The sequence below is a fragment of the Lepus europaeus genome, chromosome 4 (assembly GCF_033115175.1).
Source record: "Lepus europaeus isolate LE1 chromosome 4, mLepTim1.pri, whole genome shotgun sequence".
Classification (NCBI taxonomy): Eukaryota; Metazoa; Chordata; class Mammalia; order Lagomorpha; family Leporidae; genus Lepus; species Lepus europaeus.
In genome coordinates this window covers 73,347,787-73,375,010 of record NC_084830.1, presented here as the reverse complement: position 1 = coordinate 73,375,010, position 27,224 = coordinate 73,347,787, and the positions used below count along the sequence as shown (strand labels likewise).

Below are 27,224 nucleotides of genomic sequence, written 5' to 3'. Positions count from 1 at the left end.
CATCTCTCTTTTCCCAGAGGACAATTATGGGATGGATGGGAAGGTTAGTCTTCCCAGTCTCCCTGCCAACACCGACTGGCAAGGTCTGGAGGATTTATACCGTGTGAATGAAAGCATCTACGAGGACAGACAGAACTATAGACTTAGTCTGGCTGACTGGACTAATTACTTGAAGGATGTAGATAGAGTATTTGCACTGCTGAACAGTCACCACGGGCAAAATAAAGCAAACAAGACTCAAGCTGCACAAAGCGATGGGGCCCCGGTCGGCTCTGCTGAGCTGCCCGCGCCAGTGGAGATGTCAGATGCAGACCCAAGTCACACAGCGCCTCATTTGACCTTGCCAGCCGACCTTCGAACCCTGCATTTGGACCAGCCAACATTAAACCCAGAGGGTAAACTTGAATGGAATAACGACATTCCAGAAGCGAGTCCTTTGAATTCTGAACACTGGAGCAATCGTCAAACTGAAAACTGGGTGGAGCATGAAGACATCAGTCATCTTGAGACCGGGGCCAGTGGCAATGGCTTGACAGAGCTGATGCTCCAGCCCGGCCCCAGGCTGCAGCCACTTAGTGGGTATAAGAAAGACCCTCCCCAGGAGGGTGGCCCAGAAGATGATGTTTTTGAAGATCAGCTGTATCTTCCTGTGCATTTTGATAGAACCCTTGTCCATCAGACCGTCAATGCAGCCACCATGGAGCAACCTATGAATTCCAGCCTAGTGGAGAGGATGTTGACCACAGTGGAGAAGAATTCCACCATGGACAGCTCACCGCATCTGGAAGGCAGTGCCTCCTCTCCACTCTTCTCTGGTTAGATGAAATTATGACCTTCCCCTAAACACAGTATTTCCTTTTCACTTTTTATTAGTAAACTGATAGCAGCAATCATTACTGCCAACATTCCTAGCTACCCTGAGTCCATTTGTGCCACAAAATTAAGGCACATGTGAGCAAACGAGATGCACACATGGACTCATTGTTGTAGTTCACTATTTGCCAAGAGTAGAAAGAAAGGGTGGGAGGTTTTTGTTTTGTTTGTGTTGTTCGGTACTAAAACAGTATTATCTTTTGAACATTGTAGGGACATATATATACACAACATATATATATGTTGTCCAATCAAGATGGCTAGAATTGTGCCTTTCCAAGTTTCTAAAACTTGACATCCTCTGTGAATTTTTCAACATACACTTTCACTGCCTGCAGGATGAAGTTTTGAGTCCATTGTAACCACTGGAAGTTTTCAGTGCCATTATTTTTGATTCAGTGATTTTGCACTTTGAGATTGAAATGCCGTACCTATTGGGTGAGTCTTACCATTTTTTGCAGGCTGATCACCATCGTGTTGCTTGCTCTGCCTGTGACCAAGTCAAATAGAACCTCAAGGATGACACACAGTATGGAACACATATTGTTGAATACACGCTTTGCCAGAAAATATTGCATGTGTTTTACCTCGACTTTGCTAAAACTGATTAGCAGAAAGGCATGGCTAATAATGTTGGTGGTCAAAACAAATAAATAAATAAGTGGACAAAACAAAGATTGCCTGCTCTGTCTATGCCTAGTCGCAAGTTGTTCATCCCGTTACTTAAGACTGCTAAATCTAGATTCTTTTCTTGCCAAGAGAAAGAGGACTGAAGACCTTTTATTTTCATCTTTAATTTTGTTTTCTTGGCCTGGTTAATAAGCTTAAGTGTTGAGAAAACATGTTTTGCTTTGAATTTATATAAAGAGTTTCTTTCAGCAAAATCAAATCATGAATGTTTCATAATTAAACCAACCATAAGGGAGCTTCATTTCGTAACATTGTGTTGTAAGAATATTTTTAAGGTCTTCTCCATGTTTTGAGAGTTCAAAAGGACATAATTCAAAACTGTATTTGAAAATCTGTATTCCTGCAAATATTCTTGTTTTGTATTATTAGAGTTTTAAATAACAGCAAAAGGATTACCTCATTGAGAGTACCCTATTCAACTAACTTCCCAAAAAGATTTTTTTGCTTAACCTAACAGTGGTTTTTATTTTTAGATCATTCAAGTGCTTAGGTAAATTATGCTTTCCTCAAGTGTTAAGGTAAACTCTTCTAAAGGAAATTTAATATGTTCTAGTTGACTCTTTGGTAACTTTAAGGTTTTATCACAGACTGTACATATGTTAAAATTAACTAGCTCTTTATCAGATGTGTGTGTCACCGGCTGAATGACAGAATAAACATATTTATGGTCGTGAATGATGTGCTTTGTAAAAAGATTTCAAGTTATTAGGAAGCATACTGTGTTTTTTTAAAATCTTGTATAATACTCTGTAATACTTTTATAGAACAATTCTGGCTTCAGGAAAGTCCAGAAGCAATATTTCTTGAAATAAAAGGTGTTTAAACTACCTGTTTCAGAGAAATGAACTTAACCAAATTTTTGTGGTACATTCCTTCCTTCCAAGTGAACTGAGGGCTGACCTCAGCCTACACAATTGAAGAAGAGCCAGCCTTGTCACACCAACCCCAAGACCCTGCACTATGGAACATTCTCTTTAGTGATGCTCTATGGATTTACTTGTCTCACTACTGTCAAGGGGGATGTGTCAGAAGCAGCACCAGGTCCCAGTGGACTCGTGCCTGCCTTAGTGCTCTGCTGTTGCCATCTTGAAAGACGTTAGTAATTTTTGAGTGAGGGGCTGCCATTGACATTTTTCCCTAGATCCTACAAATTGTGTGGCTGTTCCTGGGTTGCATAAGTAGGGTTTTCCAAAACAGGGGAAAGACCCACTGAAGGTAGTTTGGGTTCTTCGAGGATCATGAACTTTAGGAGAAACCTAACCTCCATGATCTGGACAGTTCCAATTAACAACCCCCTTGAACTTCTGGTGTTCCAGATCTGAGATGTAGCCTTCAAATGGAGAGACTAACATCTGGGAAGTGTCCAGAGACCAGAAGCTTAAAAAAAAGCAGGGGATGGGAAGGGAGGTTGGAGCAAAAGACCCAGGGATTGAACAAACCACAGTTTTGTTGAGAGAACAGAGTTCAAGATTATAGTGTACTCAAAGATGCATCTTGGGTCCTTGCTCTATATTCCTCCCCTGTAAAAAGCAAATAGGCCAAAGGTTGCTGTCCTGGAGAATACTCCATTTTAGTTCAACTCATTAACTATTCATGGAGTACCAGTTCCCTGGGGTACCTGTGTGTCTCCCAGGGCTGCTTTTCAGATCTTGAAGGGCCCTTAGAGACTGCCCACCCTCAACTGACCACACATACCCCACTCCTCACAAAGGTGGAAGAGAAAGAGATTTAGCAGAGGTGGGGGCCAAGCACTTTTCACTGTATCCACTTAATCACATGTACACAGGGCAGACATTTCACGCCATGATTAAGACATCTGCATCCCGTATCAGGATGCTGGAGTTCCATTCCCAGCTCCACTCCTGATTCCAGCTTCCGGCTGTTGCCCATCCTGGGAGTCAGCAGCTGATGGCTCAAAAACTTGGGTCCTTGTCACCCACATGTGGGTTTTCCCACATGGAGTTCCTGCTCCTAGAGTCAGCCTGGCCCACCACCAGTGGCTGTTGGGAGTATTTGGGGAACGAACCAGGGAGGTCTCTCTCTAGCTCGCTCACTCATAAATAATTTCATGCATACACACACACACACGCACACACACAGAGCACAGAAACATCCCACACATATGCAGCCACACAAACACCAGCCAAGTCAGAAGAGAGTGGCCATAGTGGGGTCCCATTTGACAAAGAACAACGAACATGACAAATAAAAATACCTCCGTGGATTTCAAACTAAGTTTTACTGTCCATGTGAGCTTAGGAAAGCCACATGAACCTTGCTGAAAATGAGTTCAGAGCTGACAAAGATCAACTAAAATAAGAAATTTTGGTCAAGGATGACAAATACCCAGTGTATGAGCTTTCTTTTCCTAAAATGTGCCTTGGAAAGACATTGGACAGTTTCCCATTAAATGTTTGCCTTTGTGGCATTAAAATCCCTCTCACTACTACCAGCTGTTTTTCCAGCCAGCTACCAACTCAGCTTAATTGGAGTTAGTGTGCAAGACAAAAATCCTACTTGCCACCCCAAACTAGATTCCCTCTGAGGTGCTTTCTGCCCCTTTTGAGAAAAAATATCCCTTGATCCCCAGCATCTACAGGGCTTTTTGGTTAAGAGAAAAGCAGTTAATACCTAATACCCCACCCAGGGCAATATAACCAGGCATGCCAGCCTTCTACACTTAAAAGACCTTCAACTGCTTTTTTGTTAGGTCTTGTTTAAGTTCTTCAGTTCCCCAAATTCTTTCTGCCTGGTATGTCCAATCATGTAACAGAAAACAAATCAAAAATCCCAGGGCAATGAAAACCTCAATGTTTTCCTCCGCCCGGGTTTGACAGGCCCTCCTGACTTCTTGTAGAAGCTGCCATAATGGCTCCAGTAGACACAAAGTGTTTCTCATCTCTGGCCTCTTGCAGCTCACCACGCATCCTACGCTCACTTCCTGATGAGCCTTTCATTGCCATGGTTCAGGCCAGAGTTTCCTTCCCATCAGAAATCCTCAGTGCTTTCTAACTCCTCTGTGTTAGGGACTTGCAGCCACAGGAAGCTGCTGCAGCCTCTATCTCATCTGCTCCCCTCCACCCCGTGTGTCCCCCACTGCCTTCCTGGGCCCGAACTGGCCCCTCCCCTACCCTCTGCCCTCCCGTTTCCACCCCTCCGGGCCCCATCTCCACTTGCAGAAATATCCTCCATACTTCAATTCCCATCTTGCTTCAAATGTTATTTTTTGCTTCCCATGGAAACTTCCTGGGCTTCTCTACCCTGGACACAACATCTCCCCCCATTCACACTCTTCCCTTAGTAAGAAAATTAATTTTGTACCAAGTCCAATGCCAATGATGGGAAGAACCAGCTACTCCCCAGATCTTGCCCCATCCCCAGTTCTGATGAAGCAGCTGTCCTTGAATGACCAGGGTTAGCACTGTTCTGGTTCGTTCTCCCTTCTCCTGGCTGTGTGCTTGATGGTAGCTGTCTGCCTACACCGTATCTCAGGGCTTCCTAGTGAGCCCATTGCTGTATGAAGGCAGTTGAGAAAGAGATTGTCAAAGATCAGATTCTTCCTATTGGCGCTAAGGAGTCCCTGCCCTGCACGCTAGGAAATGTTCCACAGAAAGACGGGGACAATGGAGCCACACTTGTTGGGGTCTTTTGTGCTCAGCATTGCCTCATTCCAGCTGGCAAATGAGAGCGATGAACAGAAGGCATTGCCTTCTGTGTGACCTCTCTACCCTGACCCCAGGGAGCCTTCCAGGACTCAATCTGGAGGTCCTCCATTCCTGGTTTCCCTGGCAGTCCCTGACCTCTCAAGGCCAGCAAAGCTGGAGAGAAGCCAATCCAACCTCTACTAGGTTTCAGCATTAGCAGGCTATGGGCCTTGCTACGTTAGTAATAATTATAGAACCACACTCCCTCAAATCCAGGAACCAGAAATTCCTTAACACAGTCCATGTGCTTTCCAAAATGACCACTAGGTGTCGCTCTAGTGTAACTAAAGACAGCTTTTTTGAAGCCAGTACCTGCGCTATCAAAGCTGCCACTTACGTTGAATTATCAAACAGTTGCGCTTTTCAAAACACATCTAGAACAACTTGATCCATGGCTGGCTTGCTTCTCCTTCAGTACTTAAGATCTTAGCCATTCCAGCAGACCAAAGAGAAGTTTTAGTTTTTTACTGATTTATGTTGATATTACGAGTTGGAACTGCATCAAACTGACATTTAAATTCAAAAGTGAGCACCAAATATTGATCTACTCACTTTCAAATGACTTTGTACAATTAAAATGTTTTTTGGCTCCTGTACACTGAAGCCACAGAGGCCATCTCTGCCCAGCTGGCAATTTTAAAAAGAAGAAGAGAACTGGATGCTTTATAACAGCTCTTAAAACACTGAACTTGTCCAGGTCTGGGACTAAAGACAGATAAGTGAACACATTCATCAACTTTCCCCACTTCTCCTTTCTTAAGAAGAAATATTGTCTAGTGTGTCTATTTCAAAATGCCTAAGACCAGAAATGTTGCTGCCTGTACCCCAAAAGTGTGAGAAAGAAATTCTGGAGAAATCTTTTTGCCTAACTTCACACATACAATTGAGAAGATGGCAGGTTCCGGCAGGAGTCACTATTTACTCTTTGCAAAAAAAGGGCTCCCCTGATGAATGCACAAAGCCAGGAAGAAAAGAGGAGTCAGCACACAGTCATCCCCCCGCCCAGTAACTCAGGGGCCTCACTGATTGTGCAGCGGTTGGGAGAGAGAAGAATGGGAACCAGTTCCTCTGCTTTCCAGCTATGGAGTGCTCCAGGCAGGATTCTAAATACAGTCGTTTTGCACTTCAACCCCTAAGTCATCCTGTTATTTCTCTGCCTCCATTCCTTCTGCTTTTTCCTGCAAGAGTTTCCAGGGGTCGGCACTGTGGCGTAGTGGGCTAAGCCTCCACCTGGGGCACCAGAATCCTATATGGGCACTGGTTTGGGTCCTGCCTGCTCCTGTTTGGATCCAGCTCTCTGTTATGGCCTGGAAAAGCAGTAGAAGTTGGCCCAAGTGCTTGGGAGATCCACACGGGAGGTCTGGAAGAAGCTCCTGTCTCCTGCCTTCAGATCTGCACAGCTCCAGTAGGTGGAATACATTTCTGTCTGTCTCTCTGTAACTCCACCTCTCAAATAAATACATTAAAAAAAATCTTTGAAAAAAGAGTTTCCCGCCGGCGCCACGGCTCAATAGGCTAATCCTCCGCCTTGCGGTGTTGGCACACCGGGTTCTAGTCCCGGTCAGGGCACCGATCCTGTCCCGGTTGCCCCTCTTCCAGGCCAGCTCTCTGCTGTGGCCAGGGAGTGCAGTGGAGGATGGCCCAAGTCCTTGGGCCCTGCACCCCTGGCTCCTGCCATTGGATCAGCGCGGTGCGCCGGCCGCAGCGCGCCTACCGCGGCGGCCATTGGAGGGTGAACCAATGGCAAAAAGGAAGACCTTTCTCTCTGTCTCTCTCTCACTGTCCACTCTGCCTGTCAAAAATAAAAATAAAAAAGAGTTTCCCATGCCACTGTATGTAGAAAACTTTGCTGTCAGTTAGGAAGGCCCTCATTGCCCAGGGTTTTCGATGCACCTGAAAGATGCTCTGTTGAGTAAAATAAGAGGCACCCAAAGGCAAACGTGGCATATTCTGACTTAGGTGGAAGCTCCGGAAGCTGCTCTCACACAAGTGCAGAATAGAAGAGTGCTCACCAGAGACTGGCATGGGAGGAGGTGACCAAAGGGACTGCAGAGACGGTGGATCCCGGGATGGCAGTTGCACAGTGGGAATGACTTCTCATGTTCTATAGCACAAAAGGAAAACTATGGTCGACAATTAGTTGTGTATTCCAAGTGTTCCCAGCACGAAGAAATGATACATGTTTGAAGTAATGCATTTGCCAGTTACCCTGATCTGATCACCACATGCTGTATAGCTGAACTGAAATATCACACTGTATAAATTCGTGCAATTATCATGTGCCAATTAAAATGTTTGCAACATATTTTTTAAAGTCCAGTGCTTTTTCTCCCTAGCTGGAGTTGAGCTCCTGTCCATGGGCTGCTTTACCAGTCATCAATGAGTTCATCATTCAGTAGCAATGACAAGACGAGCAAGAGGGTTTTTAGCTAATGTGCTGGCCACATTTTGATATTCACTCTTGGATATACTCTCCCTTGTACTTGAGGCTTTCCCTTTACATATCAAATTTTGGATTCATCAGTTGAACACTTTCAAAGTCCTTCCTATCTGATCACAGTCAACCACAAAGAATAATACTCACCAGTGCTCACCATATGTTCCCCATTGGCTTAGGGCTCCAGGCAGTTAGGGGAAGCCATGAGAGTAGTTCAAGTAAATGAAGCAGGAGCAGTACCAGGTATCACTTCTGGACTGAGAAAGAAAAAATCCCCTTTGCCATTTTTCTGGGCTCTTCCTTTCCTTGTTCAGCAACCAAGACCAACCCTGAAAGTTCAAGATGATGAAGTCCCTGTTCCTGGGTCCCTGAGGTATTGTGTGGAACAGACCCCTAACAGACATGTAATGTGAGTGAGAAATAAACTCATGTGCTATAAAGTTGCCAAGATACTAAGTTAGCATGTCACTTAAGCATAACTTAGCCCACCATATTCAAGGCATGTGCCTTGTTCTGCAGTCAGAAAGTATTATCTGAATTTTTAGATATTTAATGAGCTACTTAAAATAATTCACTTTGGTGAGCCAGTGAAAGATGGGCTATGGCAGACTCATAAAACTATAATCCTAGTACTTCACATGCGATATTTTCTGTTTTGAGGCAGAGGTACCACTTAGATAAAGTTAATTTTGTGGGAATGGTGGGAAATCACACTGGCATCATTACTTCATCTCTTCAAACAACAAACATCTCAAGACAAACTAATTCTGATCCAACACAGTTTATTCTTTTTTTTAATTTTTGTCCTTAATTTTCAATGATCAAGTATTCAAGATGTTGTAAACCAAAGTTTATTAGTACACTGACAATAGATTTCATTAAACACAAGGAAATTATACATTTTTAAATTACCCTAAGAGGTTTCCAAATAAATACTCATGTTAAAAATCAAAAAAATCAAATCCTTTTATGTAACAACTGGAAACAGCCTTTCATTGCAAGCATACCTCTACACACACACACACACACACACAGAACACACACTTCATTAAGATCCTAGAGCCAGCTTATTTGACACAGTTATTATACTACATTTCCTTAAATTAAAAAGTTAGAGGTTGACCCTCCTGATTCGTGCTTCTAAACTAACATTTGGGGTTTGGGATAGAGGTATGTATTTTAAGAAAAATGCCCACGATCAAGTCTTATACCAATGATTTTTGCTTTTCACTTCTAGATACAAACTTTAAATAACTTTAGCTCACCCCTTTGGTTTAATATGTCCCTGCAGTTACTTTACTTTTTGAGAATATGTTCTTCAATTTTAACTTGTAATAGTAGAATACCAGAAAGAGACAACACTTCCAAAAACCCAGTGATAAAAATATCTTACATGGGTATAAGCTTTTTGGAGAAGAAATAAGAAAAGATTATCTGAAACATTTTTCACCTCTCTCTGAAATTATTTTTAGCATCTAATTATTCTTGCTAAAATAAATATCAAAAGCACTGTTTTCCATAGAAGAGTATCCCCCTTACATGCTTCCTTTCTGCCGTGTGGAGTGCATGAATTAACTATTGAAATGCAAGTAGTGGGTGCTTGTTTTCTGGGAAATTTTCCAGATTTCCAAATGGAAAGCACTTGCAGCCCCTATTGGTGAATTACTGTGAAGTCAGTGGAGAACATGCATTGTTAGATATTTTTAGCACCAAGGCATTTTTTTAGTATTGCTAAAGCAAACAGCTAAGGAGAGTATTTATCATATTTGACCCTTCCTAGAGGTGAGTAAAAATGAAGTGTTGAAAATTCCAATGTAACAAGTAGTCTGGGACAGATACAGCCAGCAGCATCCCGGAAGATGAAGAAGAGAGAAAAAAAACCAGAGAAGATAAAGTGCACAAGGCAACTAACCTCACCTGCCAGCCACATGCTCCCTTACTATAGACAGGGAAACACAAACATGTGTCAAGCTACCTACAAGTCAGGATAACAGAGAATTACCAAACCTGCAGTCTAGGCGATTCTGGGGTTCTATAGTATTTTGGTATCCACTGCTACTCAGAATACTCAGTATGCACCTATGTTCACATAGTTGTATTCATGGTGTGTGGCATCTGGGATGTTTTAAGCACATACACAGTCACAAAGTGTAACTGATACCAGCGTAGGCTGGCGCTTGTCTCCTGCCCCCAGGCACACTAGAGAATTCCCACAAATGCTTCAGGTCCCTTCAAACCATGAAGGTTCTCTTTGGTGCACAAAAGGTTGCTACAAAACAGGCTGCAAAAAGAAATTTTCTGGATTCCAGTCCACCAACATATGCACTCCAGAAATGCAAACTAAAGAAGCATTTTCTTGGTGGTTGGTGAAAATGTAGGACAGCCCTTCCCTCCACGAGGCCCTCCACCAGGTCATTCCCTTCTTTGAACACTTCCAAGTGCATGTGCAGTCTGTTGTCACAGCTTCTAAAGGTAACAACTGTGTCGATGGTTAGGTATGGTTAGGTATACATTCCTTTTAAATATTTATTAGGAATCTTAAAATTCATATCACAAAAATACCAATGAATATGTTAATATTCTGAGAGAGAAAAAAAACATACACCTGAAACCCCCAAAGTTCAGATTCAACAAATCAATACTACCTTTCCTCATAATGTTTCATTTTAGAAACTCTACTGTTGACTCAATGTTAATGTCAAAATTGAATTTGTTCTATGTTAAACATGAACTATAAATAAATATTTGAGGTATGTTATGAAAAACAATTTTAATGTAACACTTGGCTAAATACATGTAAATTTACCTTGAAAATATAGTTAAACATTAAATGTTGATGTTTCCTACAGTTTTTTTTCTATTTACACAAAGAAATTTTAACTTCTGCACTCTTTAGAAACAGCAACACATCCAAAAAAATGAAACATTTCAACTTCACTATTTTATTATCACATCTTGCTTTCGTTAACCAAAAACTATTGTATGCATTGGGTAGTGTAATAAGTGAATAACGCAGAGGAATCTTCACCCTGATTTTATCATTCTTTACAATGATACACAAGGTATTTTGCCACTCTTGGCTTCGGTTTTTTTATGTATTAAAAAACAGAATGAAATCTTTGCAAGGTTATTAAAAGGATTAAAATGATGTGTATTAAATATTTGACAAAATGCTCTACAATCAAAACACAAAAAAAGTTCACTTTTTCTTCTCTACTCCCCTTTTCCCCTTCCACCAACATTTTTGACTGTATTTAAGAACTAAATCCATCAGCAAAGAAGAAGGAGTCCATGATGATGAAGATAAGCAAGAGGATGTGCTCCAACCACTTAATTCACCCTCTGAGAGCTGCTAAATTAGTAGGCTGGACTCAAGGGTATTATATTTGCATATTAGAGCCAAATAATACTGTGACATAGAGTATATAAAGGAATACGATGACCTTCTGCCAAACAAGTAATCCAAAGCTACACTCATGGAAAGTGGCAATGAAAGCTAATAGTGGCTGTGACCAGAAAGTAACATGATCAATTTATTAACAATCATAGATTGGCTTTGTATACACAATTAAATGAAAATCATCTACAAAACAGTCACTGTAATTGGCCATGCACTATTTCAGTGCTCCCACTAGATCCCAAAGAATTTTGGAAACAACTATTTATTGGTACATATTCCAAAACTTCATTCCCTCATGATTTTTACTGCTTAGCTGACGTTCATTGACAATACATTAATGACACACCTGCTATTTATAATTATTGGATACTTTAGGAAGTACAATATTAACACTGTGATGCACATTTCAGGCCATTTTCTTTGGATTCTGGCCTGATCAGCAGGAAGGACTTCATGAAGTAATAGATGACAGTCAGGCAAAATGGTACTTGACAGTTAATTGGTGCATGGCCAATGGCTGCACATCTGGATGACTGTTCAAGGTAGAGAAGGGGCTAGAAGAAGGCTCTCTAATTGCCCGCTGGTGAATTCAGCAATCTTAGCTACCAAATAAAGTGTCAATCCCACCAATATCCTGTTATTGCACTACCTTAATGATCACAGGAAAATTAAGAAAGCATCACCCATTCCCTACCTACACATCTTTAGTTCCAACAATAAAGGAAACCTTCTGAAGGGTCAAGATCTCTCATAGAGGGCAAAGATCTCTCACGTAGACATCAGGTCGATCAGCAGTGTCTTCTGAACACCTTCAGTGTGTGCCACCTTGGCCGAAGTTTGACAGATACCAGTACACTTACAGTCTTAGCCAAGCAAGAATGTACACCACTTTAAGAGCCAAAAACCTAAGACCCAAAAGGAAGTCCTTGTCATCTGAAACCACAAACTCCACCCCTTGCAGAAATGATTCAGTCCAATAGGGAAAAACCACCACCACAAATTGCATGTACCAAAAGAACTACTTGACCATTTCTAGGTAGAGAGGAAAATGACCCTGGACCTAGGAATAGTCACATGATTCCAGATGCACAGGCCAGCAAAGATGGAAGGTGAGGGCAGGAATCCTGGGGCAGTCCCTCAATCACATCTCTTCCATGGAAGAGTGTAAACCAGGTGAGGAAAGAAACATGGTCCAAATTAGCCCTACACGATCACAGGTGCCTTGGCAGAAATCACTCATAATTCTATTGGTATTTGGATCTTACAGTCCCCAACAGCCAGATCTCATAAATTCACCTGCTGGCAGTCACTACCCTAAGCACCATGTAGAAACTGTTGTGTGTAGTGCCTAAATCAAAGTGACGCGTGGGGAGGTACAGAGGAGAATGACGGATAATGAATCCAAAGGGCATGTAGGAGCTGAAAAATCCTCTGAGACTCACTGCAGGAAGGTGACAATAAGAGGGGATCAAAGAAGGGTGCACAATGATTCCAACTCTGATCAAGTGTGACAGAACAGTTTATCTTAAAGAATTCTCCACCATCACTTAGAATCATATGCTGGGTCCAGCTTACAGATCTCTCTCTTCCTGCATTCAAAGTGATTTTCATATCCCAGGGTCAGCTTTCCTGCTCTAATGACTCATTTTCAGAAGCAACCACAGCAATTTTCTGTATGAAAAAAGAAAACACGGATTTGCCAGTGCTTTCAAGATCCTGGTCTTACATCTCTGGAGTCTGTTCTCTGACTACTTTGACTGTGTAGCTTATAATTCCTAACTACTCTAAAGAACTCAAGACATTTTTGCAGCAATTTCCTTAGATGAGAAAGCCATCTGTTTCTCTTTGTATTATGCATAATTTTGGGCCATCTTGTTTAGCACACAGGTTTTAGAGTCCCTTATGAAAGAATACTGGAGTTTTTATTCAAACTATCAGATTCACGATCAGCAGCCTCTTTAACTACCTACAACAGGGCAGACAGACTTAAAGAGAATGTGTCTTGGGAAATGATGTAGCTGCTCCTTCTACGAGGCTATGCACATGGTTCCTTTGCAGCATTTAAAAAGTTCTACCTGATTGAAAACTCCGCTATGGCTTAAAAGGCTACTAACAGTACTTTAGGGAATGCTTCCCTTCTTCCATTCAAAGACATACCTGCTCTATTCTCAGGAAGCCAAAGTAGCCTGCTGCACTTTCATTTTTCCCATCAAATTGCATAGTTGAGGCAAATGCATTTGTGCTTTGTAGCAGAACTCACAGTAGGTGTTCATATCTAAAAACCTTGATGTGTAAGAGTCATGGTCAAGCTCACCATTGTTTGGAGTGTATACTAAGGAGATGCACCACCATTACCTTTCCCAGATTTGGTTAACCATGTACCTCGACGTCATACCATACTGGAGCATGAGCATTGGGTTGACAGAGCAGAAATGCTAACAAATTTAGCTAACTCTCCTCTTGGAGAAGAGAGGGGCGAGGCTCGCAGTCTTGTTGAGGTATCCAGCCCTCCTCCGGTAGTGGCTGAGTATGCTGAGTTTTGTTGGTTTGAGGATTGTGTCTGTAGAGGTTAAAAAAAGAAAGAAAGAAAAGAAGGCACAGGTGTTTCTCAAGTCGCCATATTGAACTCAACCAACAAAACCAAAGTCTTCATTTTCAAGCTTCAGGAGGGAGCTATAGGGCAGCAGGACTGGCTTCCAGCCCCGAGTCTGCACAGGAACTGATTGCTTCTGGGAAGGGCCCCGGATAGGTCTGTGCCGTGCAGTGGATGCCCTTCTGCAGAGCTGCCTCTTCGTGGAGTTCTCCCTGGGTGCTGAAAGCGGGACACGATCTAGTCCGGGCGTGCTTCTCAGCACCGTCGGGCTGGCCCACGAGCTCACTCACGGTGCTTAGGGGGCGCTCTCTCCACCTCTGCCTCTGCCGGCCCTCCTCCTTGTATTTGATGGAGTACCAGGCCAGAAAGATGAAGATGAAGCCGACGAATTTGAGGCCAGCCGCCAAACCAAAGTAGACGAAGCGAAAGGACGTCACGTTGTACTCCCAGCAAGAGCCCTGCACTCCGCACTCCTGCTGCCAGAGCATGCAGGTGGTGTCGATAACTGCTCCAAAGTAAATTGGGGTCGGAATGTATGCTACAGTTACAGAGAAGGAGAAAAAATGTCAAGATCCAGCACATCGCAGAGGAGAAAACAGACTGGTAAATGAGCGGGGCAAGCTCTAACACCAGTTGATAAGCCTGATTTTTTTACGAGAGTTTTTTAAAAGATGGGTCACATCTTATCATCCTATACTTAACCATAAAAGCATTCACCGAGTGGTAAATACTTAAAAATCCTGCAGTTTGTAATTCAGAATGCATTAATGATTTTAGTCATAAAAATGTCCGTTACCTGTATATGTACATTAAATCACTACCTGTACACCTTAGATAGATAGAATTTTGTCAAATATCCTTCCATGATACAAAATGTCAATAAAGAATAATTAAAGACTCTTCTTAACCTTAAAAGTGGAATTTTGCCATTAATACTTAGGAGACTGCTGAAACTTTTATTGCCACCACAATTCTGTGGCCTTAGTTCTTGTGGGTTGGGTTCCCGTCTGTGGATATAGAAAGAACATGAGAAAAGCCTTGTTTCCCAGAAGCCAGTTAACATATCAAGCAGCACCTTTGTGAAGGTACTTGAAGTGTGGAAATCATTATGGCATAGAATTCATCTCCGAAGCTTAGGAAACATTGGAGATGAGTGGTAGCTTCACTGTTTGGCCTATGATTCAGACATAGCTCTAGTTTTTTAAATACGTATTTATTTATCTGAAAGACAGAAAGACAGACAGATGGAGAGCTCCCACCTGCTAGGTCACTCTCCAGATGTCATCAACAACCAGGGCTGAGCCATACCCAAGTGGGAGCTAAGAACTCATTCTGTGTGTCCCACATGGGTGACATGGACCCAATTACTTGAGCCACAACCATGGGCTCCAAGGGTGCACGTTATAGAAAGCTGGAGTCAGGAGCCAGAGGTGGGCACTGAACCCAGATTCTCCAGTGTGGGACACAGCTGTCATAACCACCCTTTAACCCCTAGGCCAAACTCCCACCCCTAGCCATTTCTTTAATATCTTCAGAAAATATGCCCACTAGTCTTCTTTCATCATATGCTTCTTTCTTTGCCAAAACGTGCCTTAGCCCCAGCTTATTCAGTGGGCAAATGTCGGGGCTAGTGGCCCTGGCCCGACATGAGATGCAGCAGGCTGAGGCTGTCCCTTATCTAATCCTGTTTCCTGCGCTTATTGTTCTGAAGGCACAAGACTTTTTGTCCCACATTCCTGCAGGCAGGATGTGACTTCTGATGAAGGTGTATGATGTTCTTTGCTCTATCAGCAGAGATTGTACCCTGATCTTTGCTACCTTGTAAACTTGTTTCGTTCCTGTGCTATGCATGATTGCACACAATGAATGTTATCTGTATGGGGCCTGGGGTATATATCCTTGTGTTTCTTGGTGCTCGCGGCTGGAGGCTGAAGAGTTTCCCCAGGGAGACGGCCTCCAATCCCTCATCGCTGGGCCCCCTACTTTGGCCTGGAACGCGACAAGGCAATAAACGTGGTGATGAATTGACTGAGTGCTGCGTCTCCGTGTGGTTTGTCGGGTGGCCTCCGACAGGCAAATGTCTATCCCTCCTTTAAACTCCTTGCTCACTGAGCTGCCACTCTATTCCCAGTGCATTGTATTAACTGTGTATTAACCATGTGTTAACTTTGTATTAACTATGTGTTAACTTTGAATTAACTATCATAGTGTTTAGTCTGTTTGCCTCTCAGCTCCTTCATGGCAAGGGCTATGCCTTTTTGTCCTTTGCATCCCAGGACCTCTGAGCACAGCCCAAGGGTCCTCAACAAGACTGTGTAGAAGGAGGTGATGGATGTGAGGGACCCAGGGAAGAAAGGAAGAAAGAAGAGGGAAGGAGAGAGGATGATGGACACCAGCCCAGAAGGTTGTGAGTGATTTCTTTTTAAGGAAGTTGTATTTATTTAAATTGAGGGCTACCAATAGAATTAAATTTTAACATTATGAAAGCATTTTTGCTTTGGAAGTTGGGGAATTGAAAATTGGCTTGTTGGCCTGACTGCCCTTTTCACAATCAGTGGAAGTGAAGATCACACTGAATTCAATACTAAAAGCCTGAAATGCTCCCCTCCCACTCCTTCCTGCTGCTGCAGTATGCACCTGCTGACTTACCTTTACCTTCAAATCCACATCAAATCACCCCAGCCCCAGGGCCACTCCTCCAGCAAAAAGAAAAAGCTATTTTTCTCTTTTCCTATTCAACAACCCCATTGGTGAACAAATTTCCATTTCAATATAATGCTTTTTACTTTTCAGTGAGTACTATAAGGCACACTTCTTAACAATTTCTCAATGTGTCAGAATTTCCTAAAGCAAGCTTACTTTTAGAAATGATGCCTTTTGATGTCTTAATAGTACCACAAAGCAAGCCACCAATGAATTGACCCTGGAAGCATTTCAACCTAGAGCTCAGTGGAGAGTTCCCTTTCCTGGGAGACTGAGCCACCATCACACTGAGGATTACCAGAGAGGATTACTGCTTCAAATGGTCAGAGGAGGCCATTTTAAAATATTTTCTTCTTCAATACCAAAAACACATTGAATCAAAAAATCTAAATTTTTTTTTCTCCTGTTGACAATGGTACTGATTACAGGGGATGGGGGAGACAGGGAGTAGCAGCTGACTGCCACTTTAGAAAGAAAACATCAACTTGATGATGAGGAAGCCAATTGTAAATGCACTGAAATTGGTCAAGGGAATGAGTTTCTTCGTACGCTTTCTTCCCATTCATGGTCCCAACACTATACAGGTGACACCACGTTTGTAAACATAAGGAAAGGGGGTGGACATTTAGCTGAGTGGTTACGACTCTGGCTGGGACAGGACACCCCATATTGGAGGGCCTGGATGCTGTGCTCAATTCTGACTCCAGCTTCCAGCTAACACAGACCCTAGGAGGCATCAGTGATGGCTCAGCTAACTGAGTTCCTATCACCCACGTGAAAGACCTGGACTGTGTTCTCAGATCCTGGGCTCCAGTTTTGGCCTGGGCCCGTCCCAAATGTTGTGGGTCATCTCTTGGTCTCTTTCAGATAAATTAATTAAATTTTAAAAAATAAGAACAATATTCTTCCTACACAATGAACTCTTTGGTTTTTCACACTGATATAGAACTAATGAGCTTCTCATATTAAGAAAATCTATACAAGGCAGTCCCTGTATTTTATTTGGGGATTTTTTTTTCATTTTTGAATTTTTAAATTTCTTTTCCTCAGAAAACTTGACTATACTCTTGACCAATAAAATTACTAGAAAGGATTGAAAATTTCATAAAATAATCACCAGTTTCTTCTTCTGCTTTTGTGTTAAAAAGTATAGAGATATCAAAACATCAAGAAAACAAATGAATTTTAAATTTCTGGCTGTACTATTTCTTATGGTACAAAACTCCGGGGAATTCTGCTCAAGTGTATGTTCAGAGTGAAAAAGGAACTAACCTAAAGTTGGTTTTGTTTTGTTTCAACCCAGGGAAGAACTTGTCAACTTTAAGTTCACAGCAGAAAGTAGTAAAAATGCCATCTTAATTGTTAAAGTGACCATATGAAGTGTCAAAGTGATCATATATATAGAATTAAGTGTTAAAGGGATCATATAAATAAGATCAAGTGTCTTGTAATAATAATACATAGAAATAAAAAGGAGAGAATGTCCCAACATGGGAAGCAGTCCACACAGCACACTCATAGACTGATAATCACTTTAAATAGCACTCTTACCTTAGAATCAGCCCTTAAGGCACTCTGGTCTGGCTGAAAAGCCCATGAGAGCATTTCAGGCATGGAAAGCCAAGATACTGTGGCAAAGAAAAAGTCCTACATGAAGGATCTCCTTGAGCGAGACCCCAGTGGAAAGAAGGGGCCATCAAAGAATGATGTAGTTTTCTCTGAAGGAGAAGAAAACTTCCACTTTGCCTATGGCCTTGCCTAAATACTGATGGAGACTGTGGACTTAAAAGACTTCCATAGCCTTGGAAGCTCATGACAAGAGCCTTAGGTAACCACTGATGTCATACATAAGGGTGTTAATTATTAAATTAACAGCAGGAGTCACTGTGCACTTACTCCCCATGCAAGACCTCTGTCCTAATCAGTTGTACTAAGAGATTTAACTGTAAAACTTGTTCTCAAACAGTTTTTTTATATTTTGTATGTGTGTATGCTTTACTTTGTGTGTGAAGTCTTTACCTTGCATAGAGTTGGTCTTCTGTGTATAAATTAATTGAAAATGAATCTTAATGGTGAATGGGACTGGGAAGGAGAGAGGGAGGAGGAATTGGTGAGGGAGTGGGAGTTGGTGGGCAGGTATGGTGGGAAGAAACACTATATTCCTAAAGATGTGCTTATGAAATTAATACTCATTAAATAAGAGGTTTAAAAAAAAAAGAAGTGGTTAAGGGAATCTGATCAAGCAGATATATTAAAATACAAAATGTCTATTAAAAAAAGTTCACGGCAGAAAATAGGAATTTGTGTCTTCACCACTAAGCTGTAAATTCCTAGCTGCTAATGGTGACAAAGGACTTCATTTGCAATTGAAATTGCAAAGAAATTGGAAAGACAGGGAGAAACTGCCATCCACAAAGAGGAACTAAAAGCCACCCTTGGAAATTCAGGAACGTACCAAGTGTTCTCAACAAAACAAACTGCATCCCCAATGCGAAAGGTCTCTCCTCATCTTCCACTGATCTACAATGAAGGGAAAGAAAAAAACATTTTAAAATAGTGCCAAGAAAATGAATGTGGAATCAAGCCTATGTTATGCAGAGCTAGGAACTAAAGGAAAGCTGGGCCCAAACATTTAACCACTAGAATTTCTGACAACAGCCAAGCAAGGTGACTGAATAAAGGGGTAGCCCAAGAGATGTTGAGTAATGCTAACGGTCTCTTTATAAATACTGGTAGAGGTCAAAGGCTGTTGTCTGAAGAGGCAGCAGCTGTTCTAACTGAGCTTCCCAAACCAGTTCTTTTTTCTTAATTTTTGGAGTTTTATCCCAAATACTGCATTCTTTTTCTCTGTTCACCTCTAGTTGCCAGAATGATAGGTATGTTCACTGAAAATGACTCCCATAATTCCTTATTAGGACAAAGCAACCAGAAAATTTAAAAGCACAAGTTAAAAGCCAAAGAAAGAATAAGTCCCTCTCAGACATTGGTTATTTTCTTAAAGCATTTGCTCTAAGCAATTCCTAGATGGCAGGAGGACTGGAGTCTTTTAATTGTGTCATTAGCAAAGAGTCAAGGACTCCTTTTTCCAGCCTTTTGGGTGAGAAGCCAACTGGTGGTTTGCCACATCTGGCCTTCTGCGGGTTATTTAGCTTCTGTAGAATTAACCTGAAAAGATTTAGATTATTTAAGTGAGGGGAGTCTCACCACAGTGCTGGGCGCTGCTTAGCAGGGCAGGGAGCTGTACTTTACTCTCTTGGTAAAGTTGTGCCTGGAATCCAGGCACAACTTTACCAAGAGAGTAAAGTACAGCTCCCTGCCCTGCTAAGCAGCGCCCAGCACTGTGGTGATCTAAAAAGCCAAAAGGAAGGAGGAGGGTTGAATCACTTCTTCACTCCCTCATGGCCCTGTGCCCCTGGTCTCCCTACAGGTACCATGCTCTCACTTTACCACACTGCCCCTTCTTCTGCCCACCGCAGGCTTTACTGCAAATACCAAAACACTGATTTGAATGTGACAGTGTCAACTCTTTTACAAGAACAAAAGTAGCTTCCAAGTCCCCTTATAAACAAACAAACAAAAAATCAGATAGGATGTATAATAAGGCAAAGAGGGCACGGCTTAAACAACTGAAAATCACCTCTCCCAGGCTACTGTTTTCTTGACTCAACGCCAGAACGTTATACGATAGGAAAGCAAGTGAGCTCAGCATTTGAACTGCAGGCTCGGCATAAATCATCATGGATCCTGGAGGTACAGTATGAACAACCTACAAGGTTGCAGATAACAGCCTTTGTTGTATGCATCATTTAGTAACTCTACCAACTGCCTTCCTGCCTTCCTGTGGGTCTGGCTTCTCATAACTAACACAGTAATGGTTTTTAGCTCCTAAAGATGGACCTCATAGGGCAGAAAATACAGGAACAAAAAGAACCCCAAAGAAGTTTCAGTTATCAGTAGGACCAGAACCTAACTAATAAAGAAAGTTCCAGAATATGAAATGGTACAAATAGCCTTTTTGTAATTGTACTGACAATATCTTGCTTTCCTTTTCACATTTAACTAACAAAAGCCTACTGCTAATCTCGTGATTGATCAGAAGATTTGCTCCATAGATGCTGTCCTAAGAACTTCAGAAGCAAACCTCAGATAAGGAAGGGATTTGCAACTACCAGTCCAAAGTGCCAAGCTTCCTGTCAAAGAAGTTTCCCTCCAAGTGACATCAGAATGACCAGAACCGACCCTAAAGCCATCTGACAGTCTTCCCTAATCCTCTGGTCCCCCAGCTTCCTGCTAACTTGCAAATTATGAAAAGCACTTTTGAGACTAAAGTTGTCTGCTTCTTCCCCAAGAAGCCGGACTCTTGAGTAAACCTCAACTCTCGTCTGGTGAATTGGCTGTCCAGTACTGAGCAACCCCCATCTAATTTTTGACAGTATCACCTTCCCTTTCGGATAGCAAAAAGCTGACTCCGTAAATTCACCTGGCAAGTGTCTGAACATTCCTCCATACAACTTGTTTTGCTCTCCTCTCTGCTCTGCCTCATGGGCCCACATTCTGGAATCTGCCTCTGGCAGTTCTAAGCACATCACCCACCCAGAGGTGGGATGCTGTTCTCACCTGAGTGTTACTATGATGGCTGATGGCTGGGCACATGCTGTGATGAAGGTGACTATGAAAAGAAAAACTAAGAAGGGGATAAGGGTATTGCAGGCGCGTTTACACTTCCCAGACACAGCATAGCCATTCTCATTGAGATAGGTTTTGACAATGACCACACGGAGCTGACCACGCTGTCCCACTGTGGGTGGAGTGATCACTTGTCGGCTTTGGACACAGGTGCATTCTGTGTAATTCCGTATCTAAGTGAGCAAAATAAAGGTCAATGTTCATCAGTCAAAAGTAAAAGGTAGCATAGGAATATTAAGACAAAGTTAACATGTTCTAAGACAACCCTAGTATCTAAAAAATTAACAATATTTTATTGATAACACCTTCCTTATTGATAACAGTAAGAATTTAAAATGTGTATCTTAACGATGTTAAAATCTGTTGCTCAAAATTGTTTAGACCTAAATTTTTCTAAGAAACTTTCAATACTCATTTGTATAACACTCACAATCCATAGGGTCATTTTTGGTTATAATTAACTCCTCGACTCTACAATTAGTGAAACTTCTTAAAAACAGGGACCCAGGGGCCGGTGCTGTGGCTTAGCAGGTAGAGCCACCACTTGCAGTGCCGGTATCCCTTATGGGCACTGGTTCTAGTCCTGACTACTCCATTTACAATCCAACTCTCTGCTGTGGCCTGGGAAAGCAGTAAAAGATGGCCCAACTCCTTGGGCCCCTGCACCCACGTGGGAGACCCAGAAGAAGCTCCTGGCTCCCAGCTTCGGATTGGCGCAGCTCTGGCCATTGCGGCCAACTGGGAAGTAAACCAGCGGATAGAAGACTCTCTCTCTCTCTCTCTCTCTCTCTCTCTCTCTCTCTCTGCCTCTCTTTCTCTCTGTGTAACTCTGCCTTTCAAATAAACAAATAAAAAAAAAAAACCTTAAAAACAAAACAAAACCAAAAAAAAAAAAAAAACACCAGGGACTCAGAGATGGCTGTTTGGTGATTTGGTGCGACAATTAAGATGTCACTTTGGATGCCCACATCCCATAAAGTAATGCACAGTTCAAGTCCTGGCTACTCAACTTCAGATCCAGCTTCCTGTTAATGTGCACCATTAGAGGAAGTAGATGATGGTTTGAGTATCTGGGTCCTGGTCACCCACTGAGAGGCCCAGATGGAGTTCTGGGCTCCTGGCTTTGGTCTGGTAGAGTCCTGGCTGTTAAGGACATTTGGAGAGTGAACCAGAAAATAGGAGACCTTTCTCTGTCTCTCTCTTTCTCTGTGTGACTCTCTCAGAATTTCAAGTAAATATAAATAAATAAGTAAACATAAAAAAACAAAGACCCAACCACATTTTTATCTGTGCTCTTTAGAACACCTAGCATGATGCAGAGCATAGAGTTCCCTATAGGGAACGTCCATTAATGTTAATAAATGCAAAGAATTCATAACACAATCATGAAGAAGTGTGAAGAGGGAGTGCTATCAAATCATCTGTACTCAAAGGACTGCTCGTCTTTTCAAACACTTATTTATTTTCATCTACTTAAAGGGCCAAGCAAGAGAGAGACAGAGACACAGAGAGACAGAGAGAGAGGTCTTCCATCCACTGGCTCACTCCCCCAAAGCTCACAGAAGCTAGGGCTGGACCAGGCTAATACCAGGAGCCAGGAACTCCATCCAGTTCTCAGACATGTGTGGTAGGGGGCCCAAGCACATGAACCATCATCTGCTGTCTCCCAAGAAGATGTCATTATCTGTCATCCTAACAGAAAACTGGATCAGAAGCAGAAGAGCCAGAACTCAAACTGGTCTTCCAGTATTGGTAGCAGGCATCCCAAATGGCAGCTTAACCTGCTGGTCTTTGTAAAAGAATGAGCACCAGAGGATACATTGACTTCCAAGGAAGGACTTAGCCACTGGGAAGTGCAGATTTCAGGGTCTGTTTCAAGTTGGTCACACATTGGAGTTCACTAATTGTACAAGTATAAAGGGAGACCAGCCACAGGAATTCTCTACTTATCACTCTAGTGTAAAATTCAAAACTCACAAATGACACTTCCCAAAAATTCAATGATATAATCCCTTATCATCTGCACAAAACAAGCAAACACACGTAACTTTTTAATTAAAGCAACATTCTCCAATCTGTTATTACACAAAGAATTAAACCAGGCTCAGTGAAGAACTGCATAGGATATGAACACCTTCTCCCACAGCATTAGAGCCTATTTATAATTTATAAGGAAGGGAATTCTCAAAATAGCCTATTCTTGAACTGACAGAAATATCTTTACCCTGAAAGTCTTTAAAAAGTCTGAACTAAGCTGATGGTCTTGAAAAATGACTACAGTCCATCTTCACAGATGCCCATCAGGGAGCTACTTTCCCATTCTCTGCCATTAGTACCAAATGTGGCCACCCTGACTTTCACACCTATCACAAGAGTCCTGCAAAGGAAATGAGTGCAACACCTAGAACTCAACTTTGTCCAGTCCCGCTGAGTTGACACAACGTGTAAAGTGGGGAGGGCTGACATGGAATCAAATCTCTAGACCCAAATGCCCCAGTCTTGCCTGGGGAAGTGTGTCCTTGGTTGTCTAGTGGCTAGGATTTGGTGCTTTCGTGCCTGGGGAAACTGATGGCACTGCATAATATTCCTTCCTCTAGGATTTGGTCAGAGGTATTTTGTAGGTTATTTGGAGCCTCTTAAAAAAGGAGACTGAAGTCATCATGACTGCATATGAATTCTGTCACAGGACACTGGATTCACATCGGAAGAGGAATGTAAGGTTTCAACTTACTCCAGTGCTAAGGTTACCACTATTGACACAGCCGGCCAGACATGGATTAAAGTATGTGATTCCATCTGATCCACAGACTGGCTCATACTCATGTATCTTACAGCCACAGTTCACATTGCAGCTTCCTGTCAGATTCCTATGGGGCATGGTGAGAGAAGGTCTAAGAGAGAAAAGAAGCAAACCATCAACAACATTTATTAAATCAAACCAGTAAGAAAGTGCGTGGTGGTTACTCATTTGTCCATTCCAGAGAAGATATTCCCATCAAATCAAAACTATGGCCCCACGAAGTAGCCGTTTTCAGTAATTATTTTTATGACTTTAAAACAAAACATTTCAGCTTTCTGAGAGTACAGTCAATGAGTTTTTTCAAGTTGTCCATCTTGCCTCAGTTTTGCCCTCTACCTTGGTACAGTGGATCAGGTCTCAATGCCTGGCCTCAGCAATTCTAACCCTTGTACACCTATTCGCTTACTGGAAGTACTTGCCCCCATGTCTTAACTAAGGTGAGCCTCAATTTCTTATTACTTTTAGTTTTATTTCATTTTAGTTGACACACAATACCTGTACACATTTGTGGCCTGCAAGCTAACTTATGTATGTGTACACTGTATAATGATCCATTCAGGGTGATTATCATATCTTTCACCACAAACATTTGTCAATTGCTTTAGCTGTAGAATGTAGAAAGTACTTTTCATGACTGAATCAATAACATCACTGAAAGTAATAAACACAGGCTCCATCCATCACAATTATTAGTGTAGGCTCCCGGGACCAAAATCTTTAATTGGGCTAGAAAAACTTACTGAAGTAAGACGTGGGATTCTAGAAACTCAAAAGGAAGTGACTGTTAAAGATTAATTAGGAATCACATCACTGGTTTGGAGAAAGATTAAACAGTTCTTCTCTTGGGTATGCGGATCTGGATTCACAATGAAACATGGTAAGTTTTATTTTTCATGACATGTATAATACAAAAACAAGGATACAAGATTTAGGAAAAAAAACCTGTAAAAATATCAATTCAGGCTGCAAATATAATGAGGGAAAAAGGCAAGTAAGGACACAGGACTGAGGAGAGAAGTGTGCCAAAAATGGCAGTGGGGGAACAGAGGCAATCAGATACTCCAGGAGTCCCCCAGAAGGAAGTAAAAGGCAGTGCAGGACTCACACACAACAGTCCGCTTTTGTGACTACCACTGCTACTCACCACTGATTAGATGCTGTTCCTAAAGCTACATGAGTCAACAATAGCAGACCCTTCATCCATCCACCCATTATCCATCCACCCAGTCATCCTTCCATCCATCCATTATCCATCTACCCATCCATCCTTCCATCCATTATTCATCCATTCAGCAAACATTCTGGAACAATGGTCAGGTGCCAAGACTTATCTCAGCAACATCTTTAATGTTGCTTATTCCAAGGTTTTCTCCTCTGGCCTCTTTCATAAGCTGATAATTGAATCCTCAAGTGTATTATTTTTGTTTTTTAAGATTTATTTATTTATTTGAAAGTCAGAGTTACACAGAGAGAGAAGGAGAGGCAGAGAGAGAGAGAGAGAGAGAGAGAGGAGGTCTTCCATCTGCTGGCTCACTCCCCAATTGGCCACAACAGCTGGAGCAGCACTGATCTGAAGCCAGGAGCCTGGAGCTTCTTCTGGGTCTCCCACGTGGGTACAGGGGCCCAAGAACTTGGGTCATCCTCTGCTGCTTTCCCAGGCCATAGCAGAGAGCTGAATTGAAAGTTGAGCAGCTGGGACTCAAACTGTCACCCATATGGGATGTCAGCACCGCAGGCAGCAGCCTCACCCACTATGCCATAGCACCAGCCACTAGTCCTCAAGTTTCTTTTGTTTTGTTTTTGTTTTTGTTTTTGTTTTGACAGGCAGAGTAGACAGTGAGAGAGAGAGAGAGACAGAAAGAAAGGTCTTCCTTTACCGTTGGTTCACCCTCCAATGGCCACCGCGGCCGGCACGCTGCGGCCAGCACACCGCGCTGATCCGAAGGCAGGAGCCAGGTGCTTATCCTGGTCTCCCATGCGGGTGCAGGGCCCAAGCACTTGGGCCATCCTCCACTGCACTCCCTGGCCACAGCAGAGAGCTGGCCTGGAAGAGGGGCAACTGGGACAGAATCTGGCACCCTGACCGGGACTAGAACCCAGTGTGCCAGCGCCGCAAAGCGGAGGATTAGCCTATTGAGCTGAGGCGCCGGCAGTCCTCAGGTTATAATGGGAGAAAAATTCAAAGCAATATGAAAGTCCTATCAAGAAAGTCTTTTGCCAAGGCAAAAGTCAAATGAATTATGTTCTTCATTCATGTCAACCCACAGAAATAAGTTATTCCAAGATTGTGGTCATCATGTTCATAAATTCTTAGTATCCAAACATTTAAAGTTTGAATGTATCCCTCTTCTCAAAAAAGTCTAATTCTGGACCAATGGTTCTCGATGCTATGGCATCCGAGAGAAGAGGTCAGGGGAGCTCTTAGACAGCCCCTCACCTCCCACAACAAAGAATGACCTGACTCAAATGTCAACAGTGCTGAGGATGAGACTCAGATCGACCAACACATTATACAGAAGGCCAAGGTAGCCACGTGATCAACCATGAGGCTGCCAAGGGCTATGGTAATGGCTAGCACATGAATAGCATTCCATGTACACTGCTATTCTCTACACCAGCACTTCAGGAACTTAACTGCAAGGCATGACCACATAAAAGGGTATGTTTAGTCACTAAAAATGGCAGGCTTAATACCATCCCAACGGTTACTACTGGTGCTTTTTAGAAGCTGCCTATTAACAGCACACTCTGTATTTATTTATGGCAGCCAGATTCCAAACGCCCCAGTTAAAAGAAAGGAACCAGAAGAAAACAGCACCAGATGCTCAAAACACATGAATAACAGGCAGACCAAAATGCTTTCCTGAGTTCAGGAAACAGAGGCACAGTCCCAGATCACCCTTCGGTATGTTTGCTTTTCTCGTAACATCATGGTATCTAATACAAATGATGCAATATAAAAAGCTCTAGGAAAATCAGTACTAGGAACAAATACAAGTAGCAATGAAAGGAAGTGAGTATTCATGAAAAAGTCACTGGGGAAAGGATGATTGTGGCACAAAAAAGAAAATTGCTGACTTGGCTCTTCTTTTACACTCTACTGAATTAAAAAGAAGTCTTTAAAAAAATTAAGAGGAAGAAAAAGCAAGTCATACACACACACATACAGAGAGAGAGAGAGAGAGAGAGAGAGAAATCCCATACCCTGCTTTACTCCCCAGGTTTGGGTCAGGCTGAAGCTGAGACTCAGGAACTCAATCCAGGTCTCCCACATGAGTGGCAGGGATCCAATGACTTGAGCCATCACCACTTGAGCCATCACCACGCCTCGTAGCATC

The 27,224-nt window shown here is 42.4% G+C and overlaps 2 protein-coding genes across 4 annotated transcripts in view; one reads left to right on the top strand and one right to left on the bottom strand.

The window, feature by feature from the left end:
- SULF1 (sulfatase 1) overlaps nt 1–2,404 on the top strand; it is a 193,266-nt gene extending 190,862 nt beyond the window's left edge. The window contains exon 21 of one of the 2 annotated variants that reach the window (XM_062188383.1): nt 18–2,404. In XM_062188383.1, the coding sequence (XP_062044367.1) occupies nt 18–820 (803 nt within the window). In that variant the 3' untranslated portion in view covers nt 821–2,404. The remainder of the gene's footprint in view (nt 1–17) is intronic. The other variant, XM_062188382.1, reaches the window with a different exon arrangement.
- A 10,562-nt stretch (nt 2,405–12,966) lies between these two features.
- SLCO5A1 (solute carrier organic anion transporter family member 5A1) overlaps nt 12,967–27,224 on the bottom strand; it is a 167,529-nt gene continuing 153,271 nt past the window's right edge. For both annotated transcript variants that reach the window (XM_062189557.1, XM_062189558.1), the window contains 4 exons: nt 23,818–23,977; nt 21,018–21,259; nt 18,856–18,920; nt 12,967–14,235 (listed from right to left, as the gene is read on the bottom strand). In XM_062189557.1, the coding sequence (XP_062045541.1) occupies nt 13,778–14,235; nt 18,856–18,920; nt 21,018–21,259; nt 23,818–23,977 (925 nt within the window). In that variant the 3' untranslated portion in view covers nt 12,967–13,777. The remainder of the gene's footprint in view (nt 14,236–18,855; nt 18,921–21,017; nt 21,260–23,817; nt 23,978–27,224) is intronic.